Source organism: Ogataea philodendri (genome assembly GCF_020536065.1).
Source record: "Ogataea philodendri strain CBS6075 chromosome Unknown scaffold8, whole genome shotgun sequence".
Classification (NCBI taxonomy): Eukaryota; Fungi; Ascomycota; class Pichiomycetes; order Pichiales; family Pichiaceae; genus Ogataea; species Ogataea philodendri.
Window position 1 is genome coordinate 75428 of NW_025764223.1, and position 23374 is coordinate 98801.

Genomic DNA, 23374 nt, shown 5'->3' on the forward strand with positions numbered 1-23374 from the left:
ATGGGCTTATGTCAAAAAACATGTCATAAACGATTCAGATGCTCATATGTCCATAGTGAGGTATAATGATCAGCATTTGAGCGTGGTTCACCACAATAAGCTATCCAACTCTGTTGTATTGTACAACTCTCAGACCAAAGACTTGGAGCTTGTTCATCTGGACAACGAGGAGTCCCCCGGATATGGTGGTGGGAATGGGGCAAGAAGACGATCTGTACCCTCGCAGTTTGAGTTTGTGTGTCCTGATTGCGGGTACCAGTTCAACATTGATCCGACGTCGGTAAATCAGTCGGGTGGGTCTCCCCCCACCGGATCGAGGCCAGATTTCTTGCACAATGATTACTTCAAGCTTCTTGCCAAAGTGGATGCTGGGAACGAGACAAACAGAGAATTGATCTCGTCCTTGTTTCGGCAGTCTCACCCCACCGACTCCGAGAAGATACCGGTGGAATTGATCAACCAAGGGTATTTCAAGAAGTTCTTCACCGTTCTTGGTGTCCTTGGCAATGGGTCAAATGGTAAGGTGATCAAAGTGGAGCACAAATTATATAACCTCCAGCTTGGAGTGTTTGCGCTGAAAAAAATAGCCATTGGGAACCATTTTGGCAATCTGGTCAGGATCTTGAACGAGGTCAAGTTTCTCTACAGCTTGACCGATTCTTCCAACAGTGGGAACTTGAACATTATTAAGTATAACCATGTTTGGTTAGAAGTGGATCAAATCAGCGACTTTGGGCCTCGTGTGCCAGTGGTTTTCATACTCTTCGAGTACTGCGATGGAGGAACGTTAGAAGAGATGGTTGAAGAGACAATCCATCCCAGATTCAACATTAATGAAGAAAAGCTGCTCCGTCGCAGACGCAAGGCAGGTGCAGCAGAAAAATCACTTCACCAGCGAGGAAAAAGGTACCTCAACAACTTTGAGATCTACAAGATCTTCAAGGATGTTCTGAATGGACTGCATCATTTGCATGAACAAAAAATACTGCATAGAGACCTCAAACCGTCCAATTGTCTGTTCAAGACTAAATTCCCTGAAGATTACAAACCAGTTCAGTCGGTTCGCGAATTGGACAGGATCCCAAATCTCGTTGTGAGCGACTTTGGAGAATCCATCATGGAGAATAGCAAACGAAGCTCCACAGGAAATACGGGAACCTTGGAATACTGCGCTCCAGAACTGTTTGAAATCGATCAAACAGGAAGATTACATGACTTTTCGTACAAATCGGACATTTATTCGTTGGGGATGATACTATATTACTTGTGTTTCGGAAAGTTACCTTTCAAATCGTCAGATCAAAGCACAATCAGGGAGGAGATTCTAAAGTCGGACATATTTGACGATATGGAAACTCTGCGTACAGACGGATTGTTGCCTGCGTATTTGCGATTAATTAGAATGATGGTTGATCCGGACTATACCAAACGTCCCGAGAGCGGCGAGATTCTTGTGCAATTGGAGTCGGTTTACGAGCAACTAACACCAAAGACGTATAAACCAGTTGCGGAGATTTCCAAGTCTCGGTGGCTGAAAGTCGTTCTCTTGATGCATGTGTTGGTCAACATTTGGATCTGTCCGTATCAAAAGATCAACAATGTCCAGTTCATGGTTTTGGGAGGAATTCTGTGGCAACGGCCTCCGGTCCAGGTGCTGTGGATCGAGATGGCGGCAACCTTGATTTTGTTGGTGCTCAACATTGACAGTTACCGGTCGAGGTTCTTGTAATGTTGAGATCCACCAGACCGTTCTGCTCTGCGGAAAATTCATGAAACAGCGACTCGTCAACACTATCCACCACATAGCCGAACAGCTCAACAAGCCCTGTGTTTTGTTTTGCACTCACAGTGAAGTATCTGGAAATGTTCTTATTCAGATTCAAAAATTGGCGGATCTCGTCTTCAAAATCGCATGCTCCGGAAACCAAATCGGCCTTGTTACCCACAAGTACAAGTATCAGACCTGAATTTGTGTCTGACTTGTACGTCTCAAGCTCATTTATCCAATATTCTGCTTTCTTGAAAGTGTCTATACTTGTCATATCAAATACAATAAATGCCATATTTGAGTTTCTGTAGTACAATGGGGTAAGATTGTGGAACCGTTCCTGGCCGGCAGTGTCCCATATCTGCAGATTGACGAGCTTTGAGCCTTCGTCCTTGCTGACTTTCTTGGACACAAAAGCCGCACCGATGGTTGAGGACTTTGTGTCGTCAAAGGTTCCGTTTTGAACACGCTGCAGAATCGACGATTTCCCCACCGACGACTCTCCAAGAAGAACCAGTTTGAAGTCGGCGGTTAATTTGGGCGTTGCCACGTCGAAATCCAAGTGGGGGATTATTGTGGTCATAGTACTACGTAGATAAGATTTAATTTTTTTGACAGTACATATTTACATAATCATAATTATTTTAGGGGGAACAACAGCATGGGCTCGTTTCCCAAGAAATCCTTTGAGCTCTATCCATCTGAGGGACTTGGATTCCTCACGTTGGGCCATTCGCTATTCCAAACTTACGCGCTATTAAAGAAACACGGTTTGCACAACGATATTAGATTTATCTACTCCAACTCCTCAAAGACCACTGTTTTGCAACTGACGCGGGTCAGCATCAACCTCATTTTCGAGTCCGCATACCAGAAACTTATTCTGATTGAGGTCAACGAGGTGGGTAAGGTGGGGGTTGAGTTCACTTTCAAAAACGAACCAATTGGCTCCTTATCTTTCAAACATATTTATAACCGGCTGTTTGGCCCAACATATCCCGGGGTGGAGAATCCCGCGTCCAATAGTTACTGTCTCTCATATCCTGGAATAGCGTTCCGATTCAGCTTAGATCAGTTGTCGGAAAACCAAAACAAAGACGATCTCAACAGAGTTTTAAACAGCAGCAAAAAAGACGTCAATTGCTCCTCCTTCACAATCTTCAAAGGCGACAACTGGACAGACGCAGTTACCAACATCAACAAAATTCTTGATACCAAGAACCTTCAAGAAAGATACAGCTTGCTGCCGTCGCTGTATCCGAAAGCCTCGGAGAATGTCAAGAGACAGATTCTGTATGCTCGCATTAACAATTTGAGTGCCCCGAATCTCGAAATATATTACAAAAGCCAGCAGAAAGCGTCGTTCCACTTGGAGCTGGGAACTACGTCGATGCGAAACGTTCTGGGCTATTTGGGGTCTCCGGACGATACGTTTTTAAAGAACGGAGATTCTCGTATTTCGTCAAAGTCCGAGAAATTTAACGTCTACAAGGTCCATAACTACTACAGGTACGGCATAGATTGTTTCTATAAGATGGACGAGTCGTCCGTGATCGGATCTGCAGTTTTATCCAAAGTGACGCTTCACACAAATATTGAAAACTCACTGGACTTTCTCAAATACGAGAAAATCAACGTTGAAGTTAACAAAATCAGCTACAACCACCAATACACATGGAACACCACCGAGGCCTTTGATAGGATGTACGAGTTCTTGTCCCCACAGTCCAAGGACAAATCTGTGTTCCTCAACAGAAAAGACTACGAGCTCAACTCTTTTAGTACAACAAATAACGAATTCGAAATGATCGGCTACGATGACAACGTGGAAAGCAGCACATCTGCTGAAAACGAAAGCTCATGCTCCACAAACCCAGAAGAAACAGACGACTACAAGAATTGGGGGTTGACTAAGCTTGTTGGGGACAAACATTATGTTTTCGAGGTGTTACTTGACGGGAACAAAGTCAGCTCCGTTACAGTAGTACAATGATCATTTCTCTTTCAATCATAATTCATCATATATATCATCTAATTAATCCGTATCCTGCCCCACCTAATAAGAATATCCTATATAATTGTCGATCGAAACGTTTCTGTTGAACAGAGTGATTTCGGGAACGTTGATATCAGTCTTGATGTTTGGCATCTGCTGGAATATCTGCGAATAGTTGTAATTCAGCCGAATGTCCTTGTAGATGTAGTTCTTGAAATTGGCCAACGAAATAAAGTATGGAGCACACATCTTCCACAGCTTGAAGTAGACGTCAATCCGCGAGTTCGGGTCGCTGAACGTATACAGCTGCTGAGAATTGACCGTGGCATCTCTCAAGGCTATCCAGTCAGCATGCGCAATGTATTTCATTCCCGTGGATCCATTCAACTTCAACAGTTGTCTGAATAATATTAATATCTGGTTCGAGTCGATATCCACCGAACCGCATGCTTTCAAACAGCACCGGTAGAAAACATTGGTCTTGGGGAAGCTGTTGTTATGTGCAGTAGTGAAAATATACTCCAAGATCTTGGCGTTGTGCCAGACAGTGCTCTTGGACAACAACACGTTCACAAATGGCTCATCAATCGTCCGGATCGAGCTGTAGTCATTCACAAGCTGTTGGAGCTCCTGGAATGCAGAATCCGTGTAGTTTGGATATTTGGCAAAGAAAATAGACAAGAACGAGTCGTTCAAAGACGACGACACAGAAGAGTTCGAAGTGCGCTTTGTTTCGTAGTCTTTCCAAGTGGTGAGCCAGATTTGCTTGGTTTTCTCAAAATCCTGCGTGATTTCCCATGTGTTTGCAAGATATTTCTTGACAAAGTTCAATTGCAACGGAGTCAAGTACGGCATGCTCTCGTTGACAGCGTCTTTGAAGAAGACATCAGCTGTTCCGATGTCCTTACTGAAGCCAATGAAAGACAAGTGTGCCATGGTCATATAGCTTTTCACGTTGATTGGTGGCTCAATACCTTTGGAGATGAATCTGGAGTAAACGTCCGAGCTCAGCTGTTGGAAAATACTCAAAGCATCTTGAGTGTGTCCCTTGAAAAGACAAACTCTGATCATTCCAACTTGCAACTCGTTATGAAGTTTCTCATGGTGACTTTTACCCGCCTTGATTTTTTCATACATGTTCCAAACTTCTTGGAAATCAAAGTCCCCGCTTTCGACTAAAAACGGGAAGATGGAGCCAAGAACTGGCTCCGATGTAAACAGCTGGTTCAACTTTGGGTTATTCTTGCCGGCCTCCCAAATGTGAACAGCCTCGAAAGTGAACCCAAGATCCTTGTACGCCTTGAACAGATGAGTCAGACCATGAGCATTCAGAGTAACAGAGCCGTCTAATAGGTTGTAAGAAACCTCTCTAATAGCACATGTAAGAAGATAATGGATGTTCTTGATCGGATTCGTCGAGTCTTTATCCAAATTTTTGTTGAGCTTGGATAATTCCAGTCTGTGAATTCGAAGCCCGTTGCGGAGAAGGGAGACAAAATCGCCCATTCTCTTTTCATCCAGGGCGCCCGTGTGAACCAAAGAACGGTACAGTGGGATGATTTTCCTCACTGCGGCCCAGAAATCGTCAGCCCCGCCACTCACCCGGCCGGTGGCCAGATCATATGTGGAATTTTGTTGTAGGCACTGATCAAAAGCTGTCAAATCCCGATGGACGTTTGCGTCATCGGGGGTAAATTGCCGCCAGTTACTGTTGGCCAGTTCGTGAGCAGAAACCGGATGGTTGCCTCGATTCAACTGTTGACGGGAAAACCTCCCCTGATTGTTGTATTTCTTGGTGTTGAACGGCTGTCCTGAGCTTTGTTGCTCAACCAGACTGTTCAACAATCTTGTTTGCGGAGCCGGCTGGTGCTGAAGCGCCTTGCTGGAAACCCGCTGTCCCTGCTTGAGGGAGTTGGAAGTGAACGATTTTAACATAGTTCCTTAAAAGGAAGCGGAGTACTGGTAATGGGGATAGTTATTTATTTCGCCTTTTTTTAGATCACGTTATAATTTTCTAGAGAATATATCGGACATTACCGGTTCAAAGGTATGATGCAGATAATTTATTAGGTCATCCTCGTGGCTTTCTCTTCATTCGGGCACCGCCAGTACCTGCTTTTTGCCCAAATGAGCCATATTGGAAGTTGAACTGGAAAGGCCCGTTTTGTTGGAACATCTGGTTGCCAAAGCCTCCTCCGGCTCCAAACCGGGCTCCTCCGTTCGACTGATCATCGTAATCCTGCTTCTGCTGCGGATCAGACAACGTTTCGTACGCGTTGTTGATCTCGGCCACCTTGCTTTCGATCTCGTCCTGCGATAAATTCGAGTTCTTCAGCTTGTCTGGGTGGTTCTGCTTCATCTTCTCTCTGTATGCTTTTTTTATGGTACCTTCGTCAGCGTCTTTTGAAACTCCAAGAACTTTGTACGGATCAACCCCGTTGGATTGTCTCTGTGGAGGCATCTGCTGGTACTGCTGGTACTGTCGTTGCTGTTGTTGTTGCTGTTGGTACTGCCGTTGTTGCTGGTAGTGTCTTTGTCGTTGCTCGTTTTCTCTATGCTTTTGTATCGGCTCGTCTCTTTGCTTCCATAACGAGCTCTTTTTGAACCCGGCCCGCATCGAGTCCAGCTTTTGTTTTGCCTCGTTGAACTGTTTCTTGCTGATCAGTTTGTCAATCTCCTTGAACTGCTCAGGAAGTATCTCATCCCTACATTTCAGTTGTCCCCTGTAGCGGGTTCCTGTTCGAGCACACGATTCCTTGGCAAGAAGTGAAAGGTCTCGTAGAAAAGCGCTATTCTCCAAGATCTCCTGCTTGGAAAATCCAAACGGCTCCAGCGCCGAAACACTCAAATCAACCAAAAGATCCAAGTTGGTCGCTGGTTTTGAAACGTCGACACCAAACCATTTTTCGCCACTTCTAGCCTTCACCTTGCCAAATAGCAGTTCGTGGGACTGTTTCCACACAGACTCGGTTGGTTCCAGCTCCTCAACGCGGTCCAAGTCTCCTTCCTCCGAGTACAAGTAGGAGTAGTAAATAGAAACCTGATTGAACAACTCCAAAAACTTGTTCATCTTTACAGTCATCTTGGTCCGGTCACGACACGGAGCATAGTCGTTATCATATTTCAAGCATGTTTTCAAGATTTTTGAACAACTTCCAAAATCGCTTCCTTTTCCAAATAGTTGCAGATCAAACAGATCGCTGTATTCTGCAACATCACGTTCGTTGTTCACCAGAACAGTGTACTGATCAACAAGTTGCTGCACTTTTGAATTGAAGTCCAACTGGGATTTCTTTAAACAGTCCACCACGAGTTTTCGCACTCTCATGTTGGCTGGAGACAGCTGTATCAATTCTGATGCTTTTTTGATGCTTTGGGTATATTTCTTCTTTTCATACAATTTGACAATGTCTGCTTCAAGTCTCTGGTATTCTGAAACCTCTATGCCTTTTTCATGGGCTAGATCATACTCGCCCATTTCCAAACAGAGCTCGGCAAACCTGTCCAAACACCCTTGATGCTTGGGATTGCCCTCCAAGCATGCTTGGAAGTCTTGCAAAGCCAATCTATCGCGCTTCAATGAGAAGTTCACCAACCCGTGCTTGTACAACACGTTGGCAATAGCTGGGTCTTGAGAATCAGCCTTGCGTAGATCGGCCAGAATTGCGTCGTAATCTTGAAGAATCTCGAGCGAGGCGCCAGTCTGTGATAAGCGCTGGTCAACCTCATCTATCGAACTAAGCGCCAGACCGAATAACGCGGTAAACACGCAAATACCTCGAACTTTCATCAATAGACGATTTGCCAAGGAATATTTTTTCCTTCTACATTTGCAAATTTCTTTATAATTCTATTAGTACAAATTACCAATCACCGTACCGAGTGAATTTGGAAGGTAAACTGATCATCGACCGATTACTCCGTCCACGCTGAGGCTCGACATTCTGGCGTTTGCCGAAATGGAAGCTCCGAATCGATCTTCCTGCTGGACGAAGCTCTGACGATGGAGACCTATTGACCAGTCGCAGATACAAGGTGGCTCCAAGTCCGAATGCTAAAATGAGGAAAAAAATGAACCCAATGATACCTCCGAACCATTGATAGCTGTCAACTTCTTGTCCTGGGACCTTTACGTTCATTCCAAACAATCCGGTCACCAAGTTCAACGGAACAAGAATGGTACCTAACATGGTCACTTTCGAAAGCATCTCTGTCACTTTGTTGTTAGAGTAGAACGATTCAACTTGTAACTGAGCCAGGTAATTAGAGTGCGACCGACTGAAGATCTTTTCGTAGGACAACAGAGATTGGAACATGGTGATAATATGGTCCTGAATATCACCCAAGAACAACGCGATGTCTCCACGAGGTTGCGCAGCATTTTGTGGAGTCGATGCTTCATCCTGACACCGTTTGGCAAACATCTTGATAACGTCTGCTTTACCTTGCAGAAGCCTCATGAGCGTCATAACTTTGCGTCTCGACTCTCCGATTTTGAGCAACATGGCTCCAAAATCGTTTTCACGAGACAAAAACACAGAGTCCTCAATTGCATCAGCCTCGTATTCGATGGCATGAATCACAGGAGCGAATCCATCAGTAATGTCATCGATCAGAGCGTAACACAACCAATCAGCACTCACATTCACGTAATCCTTCAATTGTCTCACTCTTCTTCTCACACTAGCAGGATGAGAAATAGGGGAAAAGTGGAAAGTAAGGATACCGTTGCGGAAAACAACGATATACACATTGATTGGCTCAAGGAAATCCTCACTCTCGCTGTCTGTTTCAAATGTGTGGAAACAAACGAAATAATAGTTCTTGAACAACTCCACCTTCTCACGAGTTTCTTGCATACGGATATCTTCTGCCGTCAAAGGATGGATTCCAAAAGCCTTGGCCAACATCTTCATTTCGTTATCCGTTGGACAAATACAATCAATCCACCAGGTAGCATCTTCATGTTGAAACAGAGACTGGAATTGAGCGCCAGGAGGGACCAGAGAAGGAATGTCTGGTGCATGGATCGTCTCTTCAACTTCAGACGAGAAGAAACTAAATCTGTCAGGAGGAACAGACTCTTTAGCACTGAATGCTCTTTCAAAGGTGACTCCATTGGCTTCGCTATCACTGCTGTCAGTGACACCGTATTCCTTGGAGATTGGCTCTCTGTCCTCGGAGTCTTTTTCCTCAACACGAGGAGTGTATCTGAGAGCAGAGGTACTGAATTTCTCAGAACCGGTAGCCTTGGTCACGTTCTTTCTAAGTTCTTCTTCTCTTCTCATAAAGATCTCGTTCTCCTCTCTCTGATCTTTGATAAATTCCTCAATCTCGTCGAAATCAATCCCTTCAATTCGAATGTGCTCTGGAACCATAGGGAAACAAACGTCCTCCTCTGTTTCTTGGGAATCGTTGGAAGCACGCGAGTCTCTGTCACTATCGTTGTCGCTTTGATTATCCTTCTGCATCGAATTACTTGGGCGTCTGCGGGATTTATCACTTTTAGTGCTTGCTCTGGAAATTGTTCTTCCCAGATGATTATTGGAGGCAATAGTGATGTTTTTGTCCTGGTTGACGTTCGAACTTGGAGGAAGCAGTATTCCACCAGAGAAGGAGTCCTCACGAGGTTTCATGAAAGACTTGACTTGTTCGCCAAAAGACCGGGACCGAGCACGAGAACGACGACGTTCCTGGATAGGTGGCATTGGAGACGAGATCTTGATAGCAAAGTTGTCATCCTCGTCCTCGTCATCGACGGCCACCATTCTGTCTCTTAGTTCACTGGAATCCAACAGCTGGTCTGGTTTTCTAGAAACACGCGCGTTGGCATCAGAAGAATCGAAAATCCCTGCTCTGGATACTCTAGCCGCATCTGTTTGCAAACGAGAGTCTGTCTTGACAGGGAGTGTCATATTTTGGTTTCTGTGGTCGTTCAAACGAGAATCATCACTAATGCTGGAATGCACTGATGCCTCGTCATGGGTTGAGTTCACCGAAATAACTGGTGAACGCGATCTGGAGGATCCGCGATCAGACATATTGGGAGGTTGGTCTGCAGTTGGAATTCGCTTAAGGAGGCTCTTTTTTGATCATAAAGTGGACAAAATCGTACCCAAAGAGGTTTCTTATAAAACTTAAATGCCTACGTTATTGGCCACTAGCTCTTAATGCTCATCTATTGTCGAAACAGGTAAATAAGGTGAGAGTGAGGTTTTTTTTAGCTTTAAAATTTTTATTCTAGGGCAGCTGCACGTGGCCAAGAATGGCAGCACATCATTTTTTTAATTAGAAAAACTAGACAGATTTAGTATAAGCCGTGCGTGTTGTTAACAACACAGCCTGGAAGTTGTTTGCGCTCAACAAGTTTACCAATGGTGTAGACCTTCTCTCCAGCTTCGCGAAGTATTTGGGTGACCTTGTCGGCATTCTCTGGCTTGACAATGGCCACCATACCAATACCCAAGTTCAAAGTCTTGAGAATGTCGGGGATTGGCACTCCGCCGGTCTTTCCAAGCCATTTGAAGATCTCGGGCACCTCCCATTGGTTCATATCCAAAACAGCGCTCAGAGTGTCTGGCAGGGCTCTTGGGATGTTTTCAATCAATCCACCACCGGTGATGTGGGCCAATCCGAGAATCAATCCCTGTTTGGTAGCAGGTAGCAGCTGCTTGACGTAAATTCTGGTAGGAATCAAAATCTCCTCTCCAATGGTAGACTCTGGCTTCCATGGAGCAGGGTCGGTGTATTTGTAGTCCGTGGTGTCGATGATCTTTCTGATCAGCGAGAATCCGTTGGAATGAACACCGTCAGACCCAATACCAAGAAGAATGTCACCGGCCTTCATTTCGTCAACCTTTGGCAGAATATCCTTCTTGATCACAGCTCCAACAGCAGTTCCGTTGGTGTCGTAATGACCTGGAGCGTACATTCCTGGCATCTCACTGGTCTCTCCTCCAACAAGTGCACAGCCAGACAATTTGCAACCATTGGCAACTCCTTCCACGAATGCAGCAGCAACCTTGATGTCAAGGTGTGCAGTTGCAAAGTAGTCCAAGAACATCAATGGCTCAGCTCCTTGAACAACCAAATCGTTGACATTCATGGCAACCAGGTCAATTCCAACGGTGTTGTGAATGTCCATAATCTGGGCCACCCTCAGCTTAGTTCCAACACCATCGGTGGCAGCAACAAGCAAAGTATTGTTGATGTCAGTGTATCCCGCCTGCTTGAGGTCGAAAAGACCTCCGAATCCTCCAATCTCGGAGTCTGCTCCCGGTCTCTTGGTAGATCTGACGCTCTGTTTGATCTGCTCAACGAGCTTGTTACCGGAATCGACAGAAACTCCAGAGTCCTCATATGTGATGGAAACCTTGCTCTGCGATCTATCCTCTCTGAACGCACGGTGTGCGATGTCTGTACGGTTGTACTTGTCCTTGAAGGTCACGTGATCAACACCAACGTATGCCTTCTTGACAGCATCTTTCAAACTGTCGGCCACAGCAGTAGCAGCAATGACACGACCACCAGCGGTCACAACCTTGCCGTCAACAAGTTTGGTTCCAGCGTGGAAAATGAACGTGTCTGCAGGCAACGGCTCTTTGACGGTAATCTCGTCACCTTTTCTATAAGCGTCTGGGTAACCACCAGCAGACATCACCACAGTAGTGCTGAACTTGTTGTTGTAGATTTGGCAGTCGACACTGTCCAAACGGTGTTCCACGGTAGCCAACATGATCTCCAAAAGATCAGACTTCAGCAATGGCAACACGGTCTGGGTCTCTGGGTCTCCGAAACGGACGTTGTACTCGAGAACCTTTGGCTCTCCAGCAGGAGTGACCATTATTCCCACAAACAGACATCCAACCATTGGATAGCCGTCTTTTCTCATACCGTCGATGGTTGGCTTCAAGACAGTTTTTCTGATCTTCTCCAACAAAGCAGGAGTTCCAATTGGAGCAGGCGAGTAAGCACCCATTCCACCCGTGTTGAGACCAGTGTCGTTGTTGCCAATCCGCTTGTGGTCCTGTGCAGGAGGAAGGTCAAAGAAAGAGTATCCATCACTCAAACACAAGATGGAGAGCTCGTCACCTTCAAGGAATTCCTCAATGACAACTTCGTCTCCAGCAGAGCCAAACTTTCTATCCACCATGATCTCCTTGATGGCTTCATGGGCCTCCTTTTTATTAGCAGGGATTAAGACGCCCTTTCCTGCAGCTGTTCCAGAAGCCTTGATAACCAAGTTGTAGTTGGACTCATCAATGTACTTCTTGGCCTTTTCGTAATCGGTGAACGACTCGTAGGCGGCGGTGGGAATGTTGTGGGCCTTCATAAAGTCTTTGGAGAAAGACTTGGAACCCTCCATTCTGGCAGCTTTAGCACTAGGTCCAAAGACAGGAATGCCTGCCTTTTGAAACCAGGTGGAAATTCCATCAACCAAAGGCTGTTCAGGACCAGGGATAACAAGACCAACATCGTTCTTCAAGGCAAACTCCACCAACTTGTCAAAGTCGGCTGGAGAAGAGCCAATAGCCACACTGGTCACGTTCTCAAGTTGGGTAAATCCACCATTACCTGGAGCAACAAAGATTTCTTTCACCAAAGGAGATTGGGCCAGTTTCCACACAAGAGCGTGTTCACGGCCACCATTCCCCACAACAAGAACGTTGGTTTTTTCCATTTTCCAAATGTCTAAATCAAATTGATTAAAGTTTTATTATCAGTGACTTGAAAATTTTCAAGTTATTAGATGATCTTGAAAAAGATGCTTAAGTAATTGATAAAGAGTTATCCTTGTGTCTGGGAGCTGGGAGGTCCATTGGTGGCAGTTAGTGGACACTGGTCAAGAAGATAGATTATGGATAGCAGAGGTTGGTTATTCAACCTGTTCTGTTCTTGACTGGGCCAATACCCGCAAAGTTTATTCTTGGCTCCCTGTGAATCGCAAACTTCAATGTAGAAACTTTAATCTTTGGTATGTATATGCAGAAGCACGTTAAACAGTACTTTAGACGAAATATGCTACTCAATTTCAACAACTTGAGCTGCCCCTGCTGATCTAGGACAACTTCTTATTCTGCCCCGAAATCATGCAGGGCCGTGAATTTTTCATTTTTCAGCTGGCTGTGCAAAATAAAATTTTACTCATGAGTGAGATCGAGGTCGATAAGAAGCGTGCCGGGGAGCAAGACTCCCAAGACAGAAATGTGAAACCGCGGTTGGAGAAAGGTGTTGCTCCAATCAAGGCCGAATACCTTGTTGTTGGAGGTGTGACGGCAGACTACAACGACGATGAAGCAGAGTCTTCAAAGCACACTTCTGGTGAAAAAGAAAGCAAGAAGGACAAGAAAAGAGGCCAGAACAAGAAGAGAGATCTTCGTCAAGCCCACGACGAGGTCAAGCTTTGTTCTTCCATTATTGATCCAAATAACAAGAAAGAATGTTCTTTTGGAGTTGATAAATGTCGTTATTCGCATGATGTCCAGGCGTATCTTGACTCCAAGCCTGCGGATATTGACGGAGTCTGTCCTGTGTATGAGGCCATTGGATATTGTCCTGCGGGACTGAAATGTCGGTGGCTTGGATCGCATTACAGCAAGGAGTCCGGACTGCTACTCGAGAAAGAAAATGTCGAGAAGAAAGATCACTACGGTGAAGTCAACTGGATCTCGCCTGCTACCAAGAGTCAGCTTCAGAAGAAGAAGTTTCCAATGCCAGTTTCTGACGAGGTTGTCAAGTTCTTGGATAGTGTGGTTATTGTTAATGACGAAAAGAATAGCATGACGAAAGAAGAGCGGGAGCTGCAACAGGACGACCCTGCTAAGTTGAATGCTGCTACATACACCGAAGCTCGTTTCCAAACCGCAGAGAAGAAGAAGCTAAACCTCAAGAACGCCAAGATCGTCTCTCCGTTGACCACCGTGGGAAACCTGCCGTACCGTAGGTTGATGCGCAGTTTGGGAGCTGATGTCACATACTCCGAGATGGCTCTTGCTTTGCCGCTCATTCAAGGGTCCAACTCGGAATGGGCCCTTCCAAGAGCTCACGAAAGCGAGTATCCTGGATTTGGTGTCCAGATCGCTTCTGCAAAGCACTGGCAGGCATGCAAAGCCGCCGAGGCAATCCAGACTCTCACCAATCACGTTTCTGAGCTGAACCTCAACTGCGGATGTCCTATCGACATGCTCTACCGTAAAGGAGAGGGATCGGCACTCATGGAGAGTCCGTCCAGGCTGCTGCGTATCTTGAAAGGTATGAACTACTCCTCAGGAGAAATTCCGGTCACTGTCAAGATTCGGATGGGTGTGAAGGATGACAAGCCTGTGGCCGAGAATTTGGTCAGACGTGTCTTGAACGAGACAGATACTGCTGCTATTACTCTGCATGGACGTTCGAGACAACAGAGATACACTCGTGCAGCTGACTGGGAGTACATCAGTAAAGTGGGGGCAATTGTGAAAGATTATAACGAACAGCAACAAGAGAATAAAGACGAGACGGACAAACAGCCTGTATACTTTGTCGGAAACGGAGACTGCTACACGCACGAAGATTGGTACAAGGCTACCAATGACGAGGGAATTGACTCGGTGATGGTTGCACGTGGAGCTCTTATCAAGCCATGGATTTTTGAAGAAGTGGAAGCACAGCAATATTTGGACAAATCGTCCAGTGAACGGTTGGGATACTTGGAGAAGTACGCCAAGTTTGCTCTCCAACACTGGGGAAGCGACGAGTATGGTGTCAACAGTGCCAGACGTTACCTTTGCGAGTTCATCTCGTTCACTCATCGTTACATTCCAGTTGGAATTCTGGAGCGTCTTCCACCAAAGCTCAATGAGAGACCACCTCCTTGGAAGGGTAGAAACGACTTGGAGACTCTTTTGGGATCGCCGGACTACAAGGACTGGATCAAGATTACAGAGATGTTCCTTGGCAAAGCCGGTGACGGATTCAGTTTCATTCCTAAACATAAGAGCAACTCGTACGAGAAGCAATAAGAAAACTATGATTTTCTCTGAGACAGGCCGTCATACTCATCGGATAACGCAGTTGCCTGGGATTTGAGGTTCTCAATGGTTTCGTCTTGCTCCGAAATCTTGGACTTGAGCTCTTTCACAGAGTCTTCGTCAACGGTGTCGAGATCCTGGATTTTGCTGGTCTTCTCGTGTTCTCTAAGCTTTTCCTTGATTGCGAGCAACTCAAACACCAAGGAGAAAGTTTTGTTGACGATCAATGTGAGGAACAGGGTGAATCCACACAAATAAGCGTTTCTTTGCGCATAGAATCTTCTGGCCTGAATCTCAGACCGAGACTCGTGAATTCCAATCGCACCAGTCACAGGGTTATCCTGGTGAGCATGGAGCTCATTGGTGATCTTGTTCATTCTGTTGAAGGAGTCGATGAACAGCACAAGAATGAAACCAAGAATACACTTTAGTACGATCTGGAAATGCTGCGAATGAAAGGGAATGCTAAGCGTCTTGAGCAGCGGACCACGGATCTTGCTTGGCAATGGCAGCGAGATCAAAGCAAACAGAACTGTCTCGGTCAATAATAGACCCAAAACCAAGGTGTAGTAAATCGGCATAGTAGATGAAATTAGATTGCTTAATGACAAATAATTTTCCGAAGTAACTCAAGCATTTTTTACAGCGCAACTATCCTCCCCTAATCTATTATTACTACTTCCTAATGCGTCGAATGTCCACGGTGGTATTTTAAACCGTTGAGGTTCTTGTACCGTTTGCCACACACTTCGCAGCGGTATGGCTTGTCCTTTTCCATACCCATTCCATCAGGATACGGAGCGTCGCTCTCGGGGTCGATCACAGAGAATGTGCCATCTGGGTTGGCCCTTAAAGTCTGGTTCTGATGACCATGAAGCCTGTGGTACTTCAGTCCATTCTGGTTCTTGTAGTTCTTGTCACATCCTATCACCGGGCACTTGAAAGGCCGACTCTCGCCTTGCTCCATCACGTACAAATGTCTTGCCGGATCGTCTATACACACCTCATTATCTTCATCCATGTCCTCGTCTTCGTCCATCGCGAACTGACGAGGAGATCCTGCTCGTGGAGGCGCCACGTTAGCGTGATTAGAACGAGGCGTTGGTTGCGCAGAAAGCGGCGATTGCTGTCGTTGAGGCATTTGGAACAGTGTAGGATGCTGTTGTTGAAGAGCGGGCTGCCCAAGCTGTCCAAGGTTGTTTTGTTGGTTGTTCATCTGCTGTGGCTGTTGGTATTGCATCGTGTATCCCATTCTAGATTGTTGGTATTGGTCGTCAGAGGTCTGCTGCTGGTTGAATCCAAACGCACCCAAAGTATCAGCAACTCCATGCGCTTGGGTTTGCTGAGGCTGTAAGTTTCCGTCTGCTCCTCCTTGATGCGACAAAAACACCTCGTTGGTGCTCACAGTATCCATCGCCGTGTTCACGGGCCGCGCTCTCGGAGTTTCCAGGGGTTGTTCAGGCTGGATGTGCATCTCTTCGTAATGTCTGAGTAGATCGTGCAACGTCGGAAGAAGCTGACCGCAGCAGGAGTAGTCTTTGCAATAGGTGGCCTCCAAGTCTGCCAAATAGGAGGTATTATTCATGCTGGGCGAAAAGGCCATGCTTAGACTATCATTCCTATTGAGGTTGTCGAAATTATTAGTAATCATATGAGCGTTCATCGAGTGATTAGCACCCAGAAATGGTGATAAAGTATTGCTATGTGTATTCTGTTGTTGCTGAGCGTGCAACATAACCTCATCTTTCAGCCAAGAACCAATCGTAACGGACCCCCATGAAATCCCTCCCATCCCCTGCGAATGGGCTATGCTCTCCCTTCGAATCCGCGGATTCTGGTAGACAGACCCTGACCGCGAAAAGCTGATGTTGATCGGTTGTGTTGAATCGTTTGCAGTCTGGCCAAACATATCTATATCAGGAGACAGCTTTTCCTTTTTGCCATTCCAAAAAACCCAAATTACCTAACTGGGTGCCAGCGTCGCCCTCCCGAACTTGATGGTTATGAAGCCCGCTCCCGATTTTTTCCCCTAAGAATACCGATTCGTTCCCCTATTCAAACTAAGGAAACGCCGACGCCGCCTTACACCGCCTGCAGCATGCAAATTACAGGCCGTGCATTTTAGCCGTTACTTTAATAGTTAGCCGTCAAGATGAGTCAGTTCCAGCACGGCAAGTTCCTGTTATTTGGTGATTCGATCACAGAGTTTGCTTTTAAGCAGTACATTGAGCCAAAGACAGACTTACTCCAATTTTCTTTGGGTGCAGCCCTTTCAAATGACTACAGAAGAAAATTCCAGATAGTTCAGAGGGGTTTTAGGGGCTACAACTCGGAACAGGCTTTGCACCTGCTTCCCAAGATCCTCCAATACGAGCATGACACCAAGCCTGAAGCCGAGCAAGTGAAACTGGCCTGGCTATTTTTTGGTACAAACGATTCTAGATTGCCAGGGGATCATAGACAGCATGTTCCATTGCAACGGTACTCGCAGAATATCGCCACGCTATTGAGCCAATTCAAGGAAAGAGGCATTCCTGTGATTACCATCAAGCCTTCGATCCACGATGAGTTTGCATGGGACAAAACTCATCCCGAGGACTTGAAAACGGGAGCACGCAGAAGTAGCGAGATTCAAAAGCAATATGGCGACGCGATAGACGAAGTTTGCAAGGAATACAATTCTCCCACTTTGGATTTACATGCTGCGTTTGTCAAGTCGGGACTTACTAGTACAGAGCTTCTTAGCGACGGGGTTCATTTCACTGGCAAAGGGTACGAGATATTTTACGACGAACTGATGCAAATCATCAAAAGAGACTTCCCTCATTTGCACCCGGAAAACATTGAGGAAAAATTCCCGATGTCGGATGAAGTTACCATAGAAATTCTTGAAGCTCTACATTAGTTATTATTACATACTAAAATATTAGTTGCTTGTGCTTTTTTTTTCTCCACTTCAAAATGGGCGTACCCTTAGGAGAAGTCATCTACTTGGCAGTCAAGCCAATGTTCAAGATCTACGCTTTGATAGCCATAGGATTCTATCTATCACGTAGAAACATCTTGTCTGTTGATACAACCAAAAACCTCAGCAGCATCGCTATCATGGTACTTCTACCATCGCTAATGTTCAATAAGATTGTGACTAATATTGATAACTCGGACATCGCACAAATAGGAACGATAGCCTTTTTAGGACTCTTCAACATGTTCGGTGGTGCTCTTTTATGCTTTCTTGCAGGCCTGGCTACCCGATGTCCCAAAGTCTGGTATGGGGGTCTGATAAGCGTGGGACTTTTTCCTAACATCTCAGATCTCCCTATCGCATACTTGCAAAGTCTCGAGGATTCGGGAATTCTCTCGAATGTTGACCGAGGAGTCTCATTTGATTGCATATACACTGTGATTCAAGTGCTTTTCCAATTCAATCTCGGATTGTATAGACTGATCGAGTTCGATTTCCGAGATGCACTGAAAGCAGCCAACACCAAAAATTTACAAGACGAGGAAGAATCGCCTAACGGATCTGATTCGACACAAGAGTTGGATGATATGGACCGTGCACCTACGCATACGTCAGATCTGAGCATAGACTCTTCGTTAGACGACAACAGCGATCGCGGAAATCATTTACGATTTTTACGAGAAAAGGAAAATTCCGTTCGAAACACTGGCTCCAACACACACAGAGGCCTTGATCTTGGTCGTAGAGACAGTGTCGCGTCCGCAACCTCTAATCATAGTCTTCGGGAACTTCCGTCCGAGAACATGGCCGACGTGGTGAGACAATATTCGCGCTTTAGCGAGCTGGCAACAGGAACAGTGAAGATGTCCGATCCCGCAGACTTGCAAGTAGCACCCAAGTCGCAGATTCTCTCAAGAAATGGCTTTTTGGGGCTCTTCAAGAGCGTCTTTTTTTTGTTGGTTGAAAGTCTTCAGAAGCCAATTTCCATTGCCATGATAATTGCGATCACCATTTGTATGATTCCATGGGTGAAGGCTTTATTTGTTCAAACAGATCAGGCACACATTTCTCCCGCACCAGACAAGCTGCCCCCACTTTCGTTTATCATGGACATTACATCATATATTGGAGCAGCACAAGTGCCATTTGGATTGCTGATCCTTGGTGGAACAATTGGTCGACTAAGAATCAAGAACATCCCATTGAGCCGTTGGAGGACACCGTTGGTTGTTACTGCAGTGAGACTAGTGCTATTGCCAGTGATTGGTTGCGCACTCAATTCAAAAGTTCACAAAGATGGTCTATTCTACAACGACCCGATCCTTTATTTTGTCTCTAATCTAGTTTTTTGTATGCCACCTGCTACATCAAACATCTATCTGACCGCATTTTACACACCTCCCGACTACCAAGACCACACACAGGTCGATTGTTTGGCCATGTCTTACATTTGTCATTATATCGCACTTGCAATTTGTCTACCGTTCACAGCTTCTTACACTTTGAAAGTGTCGTTGAAGTACTAATCGCACAAATTCTACAACACATTAGCATCAACTACTCGAGCCCGCCGAGAAAGGACCGCCAGTATACATTTTAAAGACTTTTTTATATAGCCGTTTTTAGAGTGAAAAATTATGAAGCTTCGTTCCCCCCCACCCAACACATTTCACACATGGCAACCAGCCGGTTCAATATCGTAGCTGTTTCTTCGGTAACTAGCTCTTAGCCGCCCAGACTAAATAAAATCCCCCCTCCACATTACTTAATCGAGCCCACTATAAAATTAATGGTATTTGTTTAGATCTATTCCTTTCTTCTTCAGTTGATGATTATCAGTCTTTCAACGCCATTGCTTTTCACGCGAACAACCCTATACACAGTGATAGTGCTAGCATCAATTTTTCTTGTGTTGTTACCATGGTCTATTGTATCGTTTGCTTACTTCTACCACAAACTTGTTCCCACTCCTCTTTATCAGCAGTCTTTAAATCTCAACTATGAAATGCGTGAAAGAGGACCCTATCAAATTCTTAATATGGGTGACATCTTTTCTAGATTGGCAGCTGTTTCAGACAACAGCATATTGTTTGATCCTGTTTCCGAGTACGAAATCTCCATATCTTTTCAACCCAATTGCTTGAAATCGGCCAATTTCATTGTCGGTACACGCTTCTCTATTCTGGACGATACAATATTTGAGGAAGAGCTACGACCATGGGTTTGGGATATCCCACAGGTTCAAACAAAATCACAATTTGTCAATTTATGGCCGATCACAGATAACCTGAAAAGATCTGCAGCATTCTCAGAGCATTCAAACGGTCCTCGAAATGTCAACTGGGAGTGGCCATTCACCAGACACTGGGTCAATGAGGTAACTCGCCCGAGCCAGAATGCGCTTGGATTGTGGAAGTCTTGGTATATGAAGAAACATAGTCAATTCCATAGTGGTGGAGGAGAAATAGTGCCTGCGGGAGGTATCTACTTTGTCAACACTCAATATTTCGCTCTGGATTGCCAAGAAAACAACTCTTTACTTCCACCTCTGATCGAGAAGCATTTCACCCCTACCGGCCTTGCTCGCTACCTCCATGTCACCCCAAATTATAAATTACATCTTGTCTCAATAATACCACCATTAAAGACAGTGTTACTCACGTCTGGTGACTTCAAAACACTACTAGAGAACTCCAAACATATGAAAATGGTGGTGGAGTTCAACAATAACCAAGTGTTCCTAGAAGATGCAGTTCTCCAACTCGAGATCAAGTATAATGGTCTGCGCTGGTACCTTGCCCATTATCCGAAATTATCATCACTCATCGGCATTCTTTTGTTCTGGACCATGAGCTCATTTATCTGCTTGATCACGACCCTTGGGATCTTCCGATTCTACGAAACAAGACCGCAAATTAAAAAAGAGGACGAATCCATTTTAAACTTAGACACGCTTCTTAAACAATATTAGATATTACAATTGAGGACAATATAACTGATACACTAACGCTTAATATGCATTTAACTTTTCAGGAGATTCGGAGAGAAGCAGCGGAATAGAGGCTGGAAGATCATCTTCGAGTGTGAAAAGCGTCGTTTCCATTGGAGTGCTGGCTCCAGACAAATTATCGAGTCTCTCCTTGATGAAGCGTTCGAACTCCGTCACTATCTGGTTATACTCATAGATTGCGTTGGCATATGTTGGCGTTGCGGAAATCGATCCGAAATCGAAAGGTTTCTCGTCCAAAACCAAAGTTGAGCGGAACTGGAAATCGAGACTGCGAGAGTCTGTGTCAATATCACTTTCATCGCTCAAAGAACTACTGTTCGTGTCAACTCCAAGATCAGGCAGCTTTGGCTTGGTATTATAGCGCTTGTTATCACCCACAACAAATTTTGTAGAATTGTAATCTTTGAGTTGCTTCAAAGTATCGTGGATCTTTTTCTCGTTCAGAACCAGCTGGAACTTGAAAAGAGGCTTGCTCAGATCAGGGACACGTAAAGAGAGCTCAATGGGCATATTGGGTTTATAATTAGAGTCCGGATTGCTGTCGATAAACTCGACAGAGGACATAGACGATTGTGGCGAACTGAATGAGGTACCCGAAGACAGAAGACTAGGGGATGATGATTTTGACGATAATGTCAATGACTGCGAGGATAAAGAAGGAGCAGGCAGGCCCTGCTGAGGTTCGGGAACGGAAGGTTCCTCATCTGCCTTCTTCTTAAATAATTTAGACACCCATGTTGGTGCCAACCTTGACTTAGAATTGCTGGCGGATGTGGTTGAAGACAATGAACTTGTTGATGAGGAAAGACTGGTAGCAGAGTTGTTGGCTGTAGACAAGTTGGCACATGTGTACACAGCGTCGTCTAAAATCTCATATGGATGCGACCGTATGATATCTTTCTTTGGATCGTCCTTGGATCCAATGAACGAAATAATGAACTTCTTATTGAGAATCGGATCGGTTGGGACCACTTCTTGTAATTTGGAGAGCTCGAAACTTTGATCAAGTCGCGACTTCACTATAGCTTGAATTCTTTTGGCTGTCAAAACATCGACAAATGTGCCATCCATGTTGAGATTCAGACAATCGAGTCCAAGAACTTTCCAAACCAACAATTTGATGTAATAGCAGCGAACAAGAGGCAGATAATGACCAAAGAATTTGGTCCAATTTTCAGGATTCGTTAGATAAACAGTCAAGTTGTACTTGAGAGATTCATTCTTGTTTGAAACCCAATCTGCTTCCAATGCTTGATTAGTTGGAATGTAATCCCATATCTGGTAGAAAATCGACAAAGCCTTTAATTCACAATTGATGAATTGGGAGTGTAGCATTTTGAGAACGGTGTTGATCCAAAATTTCCAATCGATTGCTTGCAAGAGAAATGGAGTCGTGACCTTTATACTTTTGATCAGGTTCATCCAAATATCGAAACAAAGATCAACCCTTTCCATTTGGAAAATGGTTGTCTTGTAGAAAATTAATTTCAAAGCATTGTCCATGCATTGAAGAAATCCCATTGATAAAGCAGCTTCATATTCATGTCTTGGGTTCATTAGAAAGTCCCGTAAAAGTTTGAGAATCTTGCTGACTTGGGACTCCAAAGAAGGAACGTTGGGATGCTTTGTTGATTGGAAAACATGAAAGTCTATAATTTCAAAAACGTGTGTAATCAAACATGGGAATCCAGGTAGAGCATATACTTCTTGTGCTGTCAAAGGTCTTGTTTGCTGCATGCTAAACGAAACCAGAGTCAGGTAGTGTCTCATGAACGAACAAAAAAGATCAATGTTATCCAAGGAAGCCCATCTAGAGCACCACAAACCACGTGGATCACTTATACCGTTGATTTTCTCTGAAGGAGGACTGATGGAGTTTAAAAATTTCGTTTCGAGCTTGTATCTTGTCTTCCGAGGAGTCTTTGCGGAGTTGATGAGAGGATGCAAATGTGCTGGGAAAAATGTGAGGGTCGAACCTATAACGGTATCGAAGTCAGATTTGTTGACTTCCGAAATAGGGTGATGCGGAGATTTGTTCGAGACGACCAAATCGTGAAACTCTTTATAATTTCTGACTCTTGAGTTTAGCAAAAACAACAATCCACGGGAAATGTCTGGGAGTTTGATGAAAGCGTATGCGAAGATTTTCCCGACAAACGCGTTGATAGGTAGACTGATGTTTTTCAAGTCAAGTCTTGCTATGCAGAACTCAAAAGTTTCAAGTAACTGGGCGTCATGTTTGGACTTGAGTTCGGATTGAGTGGACTTCGCAATCTCCAGCCATTCCTGACGTCCCACGATTCTGGAAATACCTTCAAGATAGCAATTTCTGTCAATGGCGGTCATTTGATGGAGATCTTTGACAGCCACCAAAAGAGCCTTCCACCAACGCAGTAAAACAGCAGAAAGTTCAAGGAAATGTTCTTTCAACGAGCGATCGACATTGGAAAGTGGACGGGCGGTCCATGGGGTGGTGGTGCTTCTTAGGAAGGGCAAGAGTGAAAGACGAAGGATGTTTGTTTTGGAGGTTGTATTTCGTTTGTAGGAATGGAACTTGACCAAAGCATGTTCCAGACGTCTCAAGTTGTCCGAGTCGACGGACGAAACATGAGATCTGGACATATGG

At 45.0% G+C, this 23374-nt stretch overlaps 18 protein-coding genes across 18 annotated transcripts; 10 read left to right on the forward strand and 8 right to left on the reverse strand.

The window, feature by feature from the left end:
* Positions 1-46: 46 nt before the first annotated feature.
* OGAPHI_006934 (uncharacterized protein) lies at positions 47-1729 on the forward strand (the record flags this gene model as incomplete). Its single annotated transcript, XM_046208274.1, has 1 exon — positions 47-1729. One exon carries the CDS (start codon positions 47-49, stop codon positions 1727-1729), a length of 1683 nt encoding a protein of 560 aa, XP_046058051.1.
* OGAPHI_006935 (uncharacterized protein) lies at positions 1695-2351 on the reverse strand (the record flags this gene model as incomplete). The annotated part of the gene is made up of 1 exon (XM_046208275.1): positions 1695-2351. One exon carries the CDS (start codon positions 2349-2351, stop codon positions 1695-1697), a length of 657 nt encoding a protein of 218 aa, XP_046058052.1.
* A 78-nt stretch (positions 2352-2429) lies between these two features.
* OGAPHI_006936 (uncharacterized protein) lies at positions 2430-3761 on the forward strand (the record flags this gene model as incomplete). The annotated part of the gene is made up of 1 exon (XM_046208276.1): positions 2430-3761. One exon carries the CDS (start codon positions 2430-2432, stop codon positions 3759-3761), a length of 1332 nt encoding a protein of 443 aa, XP_046058053.1.
* Positions 3762-3824: 63 nt separating this feature from the next.
* OGAPHI_006937 (uncharacterized protein) lies at positions 3825-5699 on the reverse strand (the record flags this gene model as incomplete). Its single annotated transcript, XM_046208277.1, has 1 exon — positions 3825-5699. One exon carries the CDS (start codon positions 5697-5699, stop codon positions 3825-3827), a length of 1875 nt encoding a protein of 624 aa, XP_046058054.1.
* Positions 4263-4943, forward strand: OGAPHI_006938 (uncharacterized protein; the record flags this gene model as incomplete). Its single annotated transcript, XM_046208278.1, has 1 exon — positions 4263-4943. One exon carries the CDS (start codon positions 4263-4265, stop codon positions 4941-4943), a length of 681 nt encoding a protein of 226 aa, XP_046058055.1.
* A 136-nt stretch (positions 5700-5835) lies between the features above and the next one.
* Positions 5836-7554, reverse strand: OGAPHI_006939 (uncharacterized protein; the record flags this gene model as incomplete). Its single annotated transcript, XM_046208279.1, has 1 exon — positions 5836-7554. One exon carries the CDS (start codon positions 7552-7554, stop codon positions 5836-5838), a length of 1719 nt encoding a protein of 572 aa, XP_046058056.1.
* Positions 6135-6787, forward strand: OGAPHI_006940 (uncharacterized protein; the record flags this gene model as incomplete). The annotated part of the gene is made up of 2 exons (XM_046208280.1): positions 6135-6288; positions 6510-6787. 2 exons carry the CDS (start codon positions 6135-6137, stop codon positions 6785-6787), a joined length of 432 nt encoding a protein of 143 aa, XP_046058057.1.
* A 73-nt stretch (positions 7555-7627) lies between the features above and the next one.
* On the reverse strand, positions 7628-9805 carry OGAPHI_006941 (uncharacterized protein; the record flags this gene model as incomplete). The annotated part of the gene is made up of 1 exon (XM_046208282.1): positions 7628-9805. The coding sequence occupies one exon, from the start codon at positions 9803-9805 to the stop codon at positions 7628-7630; it is 2178 nt and encodes a 725-aa protein (XP_046058058.1).
* OGAPHI_006942 (uncharacterized protein) lies at positions 8090-12459 on the forward strand (the record flags this gene model as incomplete). The annotated part of the gene is made up of 6 exons (XM_046208283.1): positions 8090-8914; positions 9315-9875; positions 10132-10424; positions 10503-11730; positions 11813-12009; positions 12138-12459. 6 exons carry the CDS (start codon positions 8090-8092, stop codon positions 12457-12459), a joined length of 3426 nt encoding a protein of 1141 aa, XP_046058059.1.
* Positions 10072-12444, reverse strand: OGAPHI_006943 (uncharacterized protein; the record flags this gene model as incomplete). Its single annotated transcript, XM_046208284.1, has 1 exon — positions 10072-12444. The coding sequence occupies one exon, from the start codon at positions 12442-12444 to the stop codon at positions 10072-10074; it is 2373 nt and encodes a 790-aa protein (XP_046058060.1).
* Positions 12460-12910: 451 nt separating the features above from the next.
* OGAPHI_006944 (uncharacterized protein) lies at positions 12911-15204 on the forward strand (the record flags this gene model as incomplete). Its single annotated transcript, XM_046208285.1, has 2 exons — positions 12911-14748; positions 14886-15204. 2 exons carry the CDS (start codon positions 12911-12913, stop codon positions 15202-15204), a joined length of 2157 nt encoding a protein of 718 aa, XP_046058061.1.
* On the reverse strand, positions 14770-15354 carry OGAPHI_006945 (uncharacterized protein; the record flags this gene model as incomplete). The annotated part of the gene is made up of 1 exon (XM_046208286.1): positions 14770-15354. The coding sequence occupies one exon, from the start codon at positions 15352-15354 to the stop codon at positions 14770-14772; it is 585 nt and encodes a 194-aa protein (XP_046058062.1).
* Positions 15355-15455: 101 nt separating this feature from the next.
* Positions 15456-16682, reverse strand: OGAPHI_006946 (uncharacterized protein; the record flags this gene model as incomplete). The annotated part of the gene is made up of 1 exon (XM_046208287.1): positions 15456-16682. The coding sequence occupies one exon, from the start codon at positions 16680-16682 to the stop codon at positions 15456-15458; it is 1227 nt and encodes a 408-aa protein (XP_046058063.1).
* A 243-nt stretch (positions 16683-16925) lies between these two features.
* Positions 16926-17678, forward strand: OGAPHI_006947 (uncharacterized protein; the record flags this gene model as incomplete). The annotated part of the gene is made up of 1 exon (XM_046208288.1): positions 16926-17678. The coding sequence occupies one exon, from the start codon at positions 16926-16928 to the stop codon at positions 17676-17678; it is 753 nt and encodes a 250-aa protein (XP_046058064.1).
* A 56-nt stretch (positions 17679-17734) lies between these two features.
* Positions 17735-19264, forward strand: OGAPHI_006948 (uncharacterized protein; the record flags this gene model as incomplete). The annotated part of the gene is made up of 1 exon (XM_046208289.1): positions 17735-19264. One exon carries the CDS (start codon positions 17735-17737, stop codon positions 19262-19264), a length of 1530 nt encoding a protein of 509 aa, XP_046058065.1.
* Positions 19265-19776: 512 nt separating this feature from the next.
* On the forward strand, positions 19777-20709 carry OGAPHI_006949 (uncharacterized protein; the record flags this gene model as incomplete). The annotated part of the gene is made up of 1 exon (XM_046208290.1): positions 19777-20709. The coding sequence occupies one exon, from the start codon at positions 19777-19779 to the stop codon at positions 20707-20709; it is 933 nt and encodes a 310-aa protein (XP_046058066.1).
* A 39-nt stretch (positions 20710-20748) lies between these two features.
* Positions 20749-23370, reverse strand: OGAPHI_006950 (uncharacterized protein; the record flags this gene model as incomplete). The annotated part of the gene is made up of 1 exon (XM_046208291.1): positions 20749-23370. The coding sequence occupies one exon, from the start codon at positions 23368-23370 to the stop codon at positions 20749-20751; it is 2622 nt and encodes an 873-aa protein (XP_046058067.1).
* Positions 21594-21936, forward strand: OGAPHI_006951 (uncharacterized protein; the record flags this gene model as incomplete). The annotated part of the gene is made up of 2 exons (XM_046208293.1): positions 21594-21635; positions 21739-21936. The coding sequence occupies 2 exons, from the start codon at positions 21594-21596 to the stop codon at positions 21934-21936; spliced, it is 240 nt and encodes a 79-aa protein (XP_046058068.1).
* Positions 23371-23374: the final 4 nt, after the last annotated feature.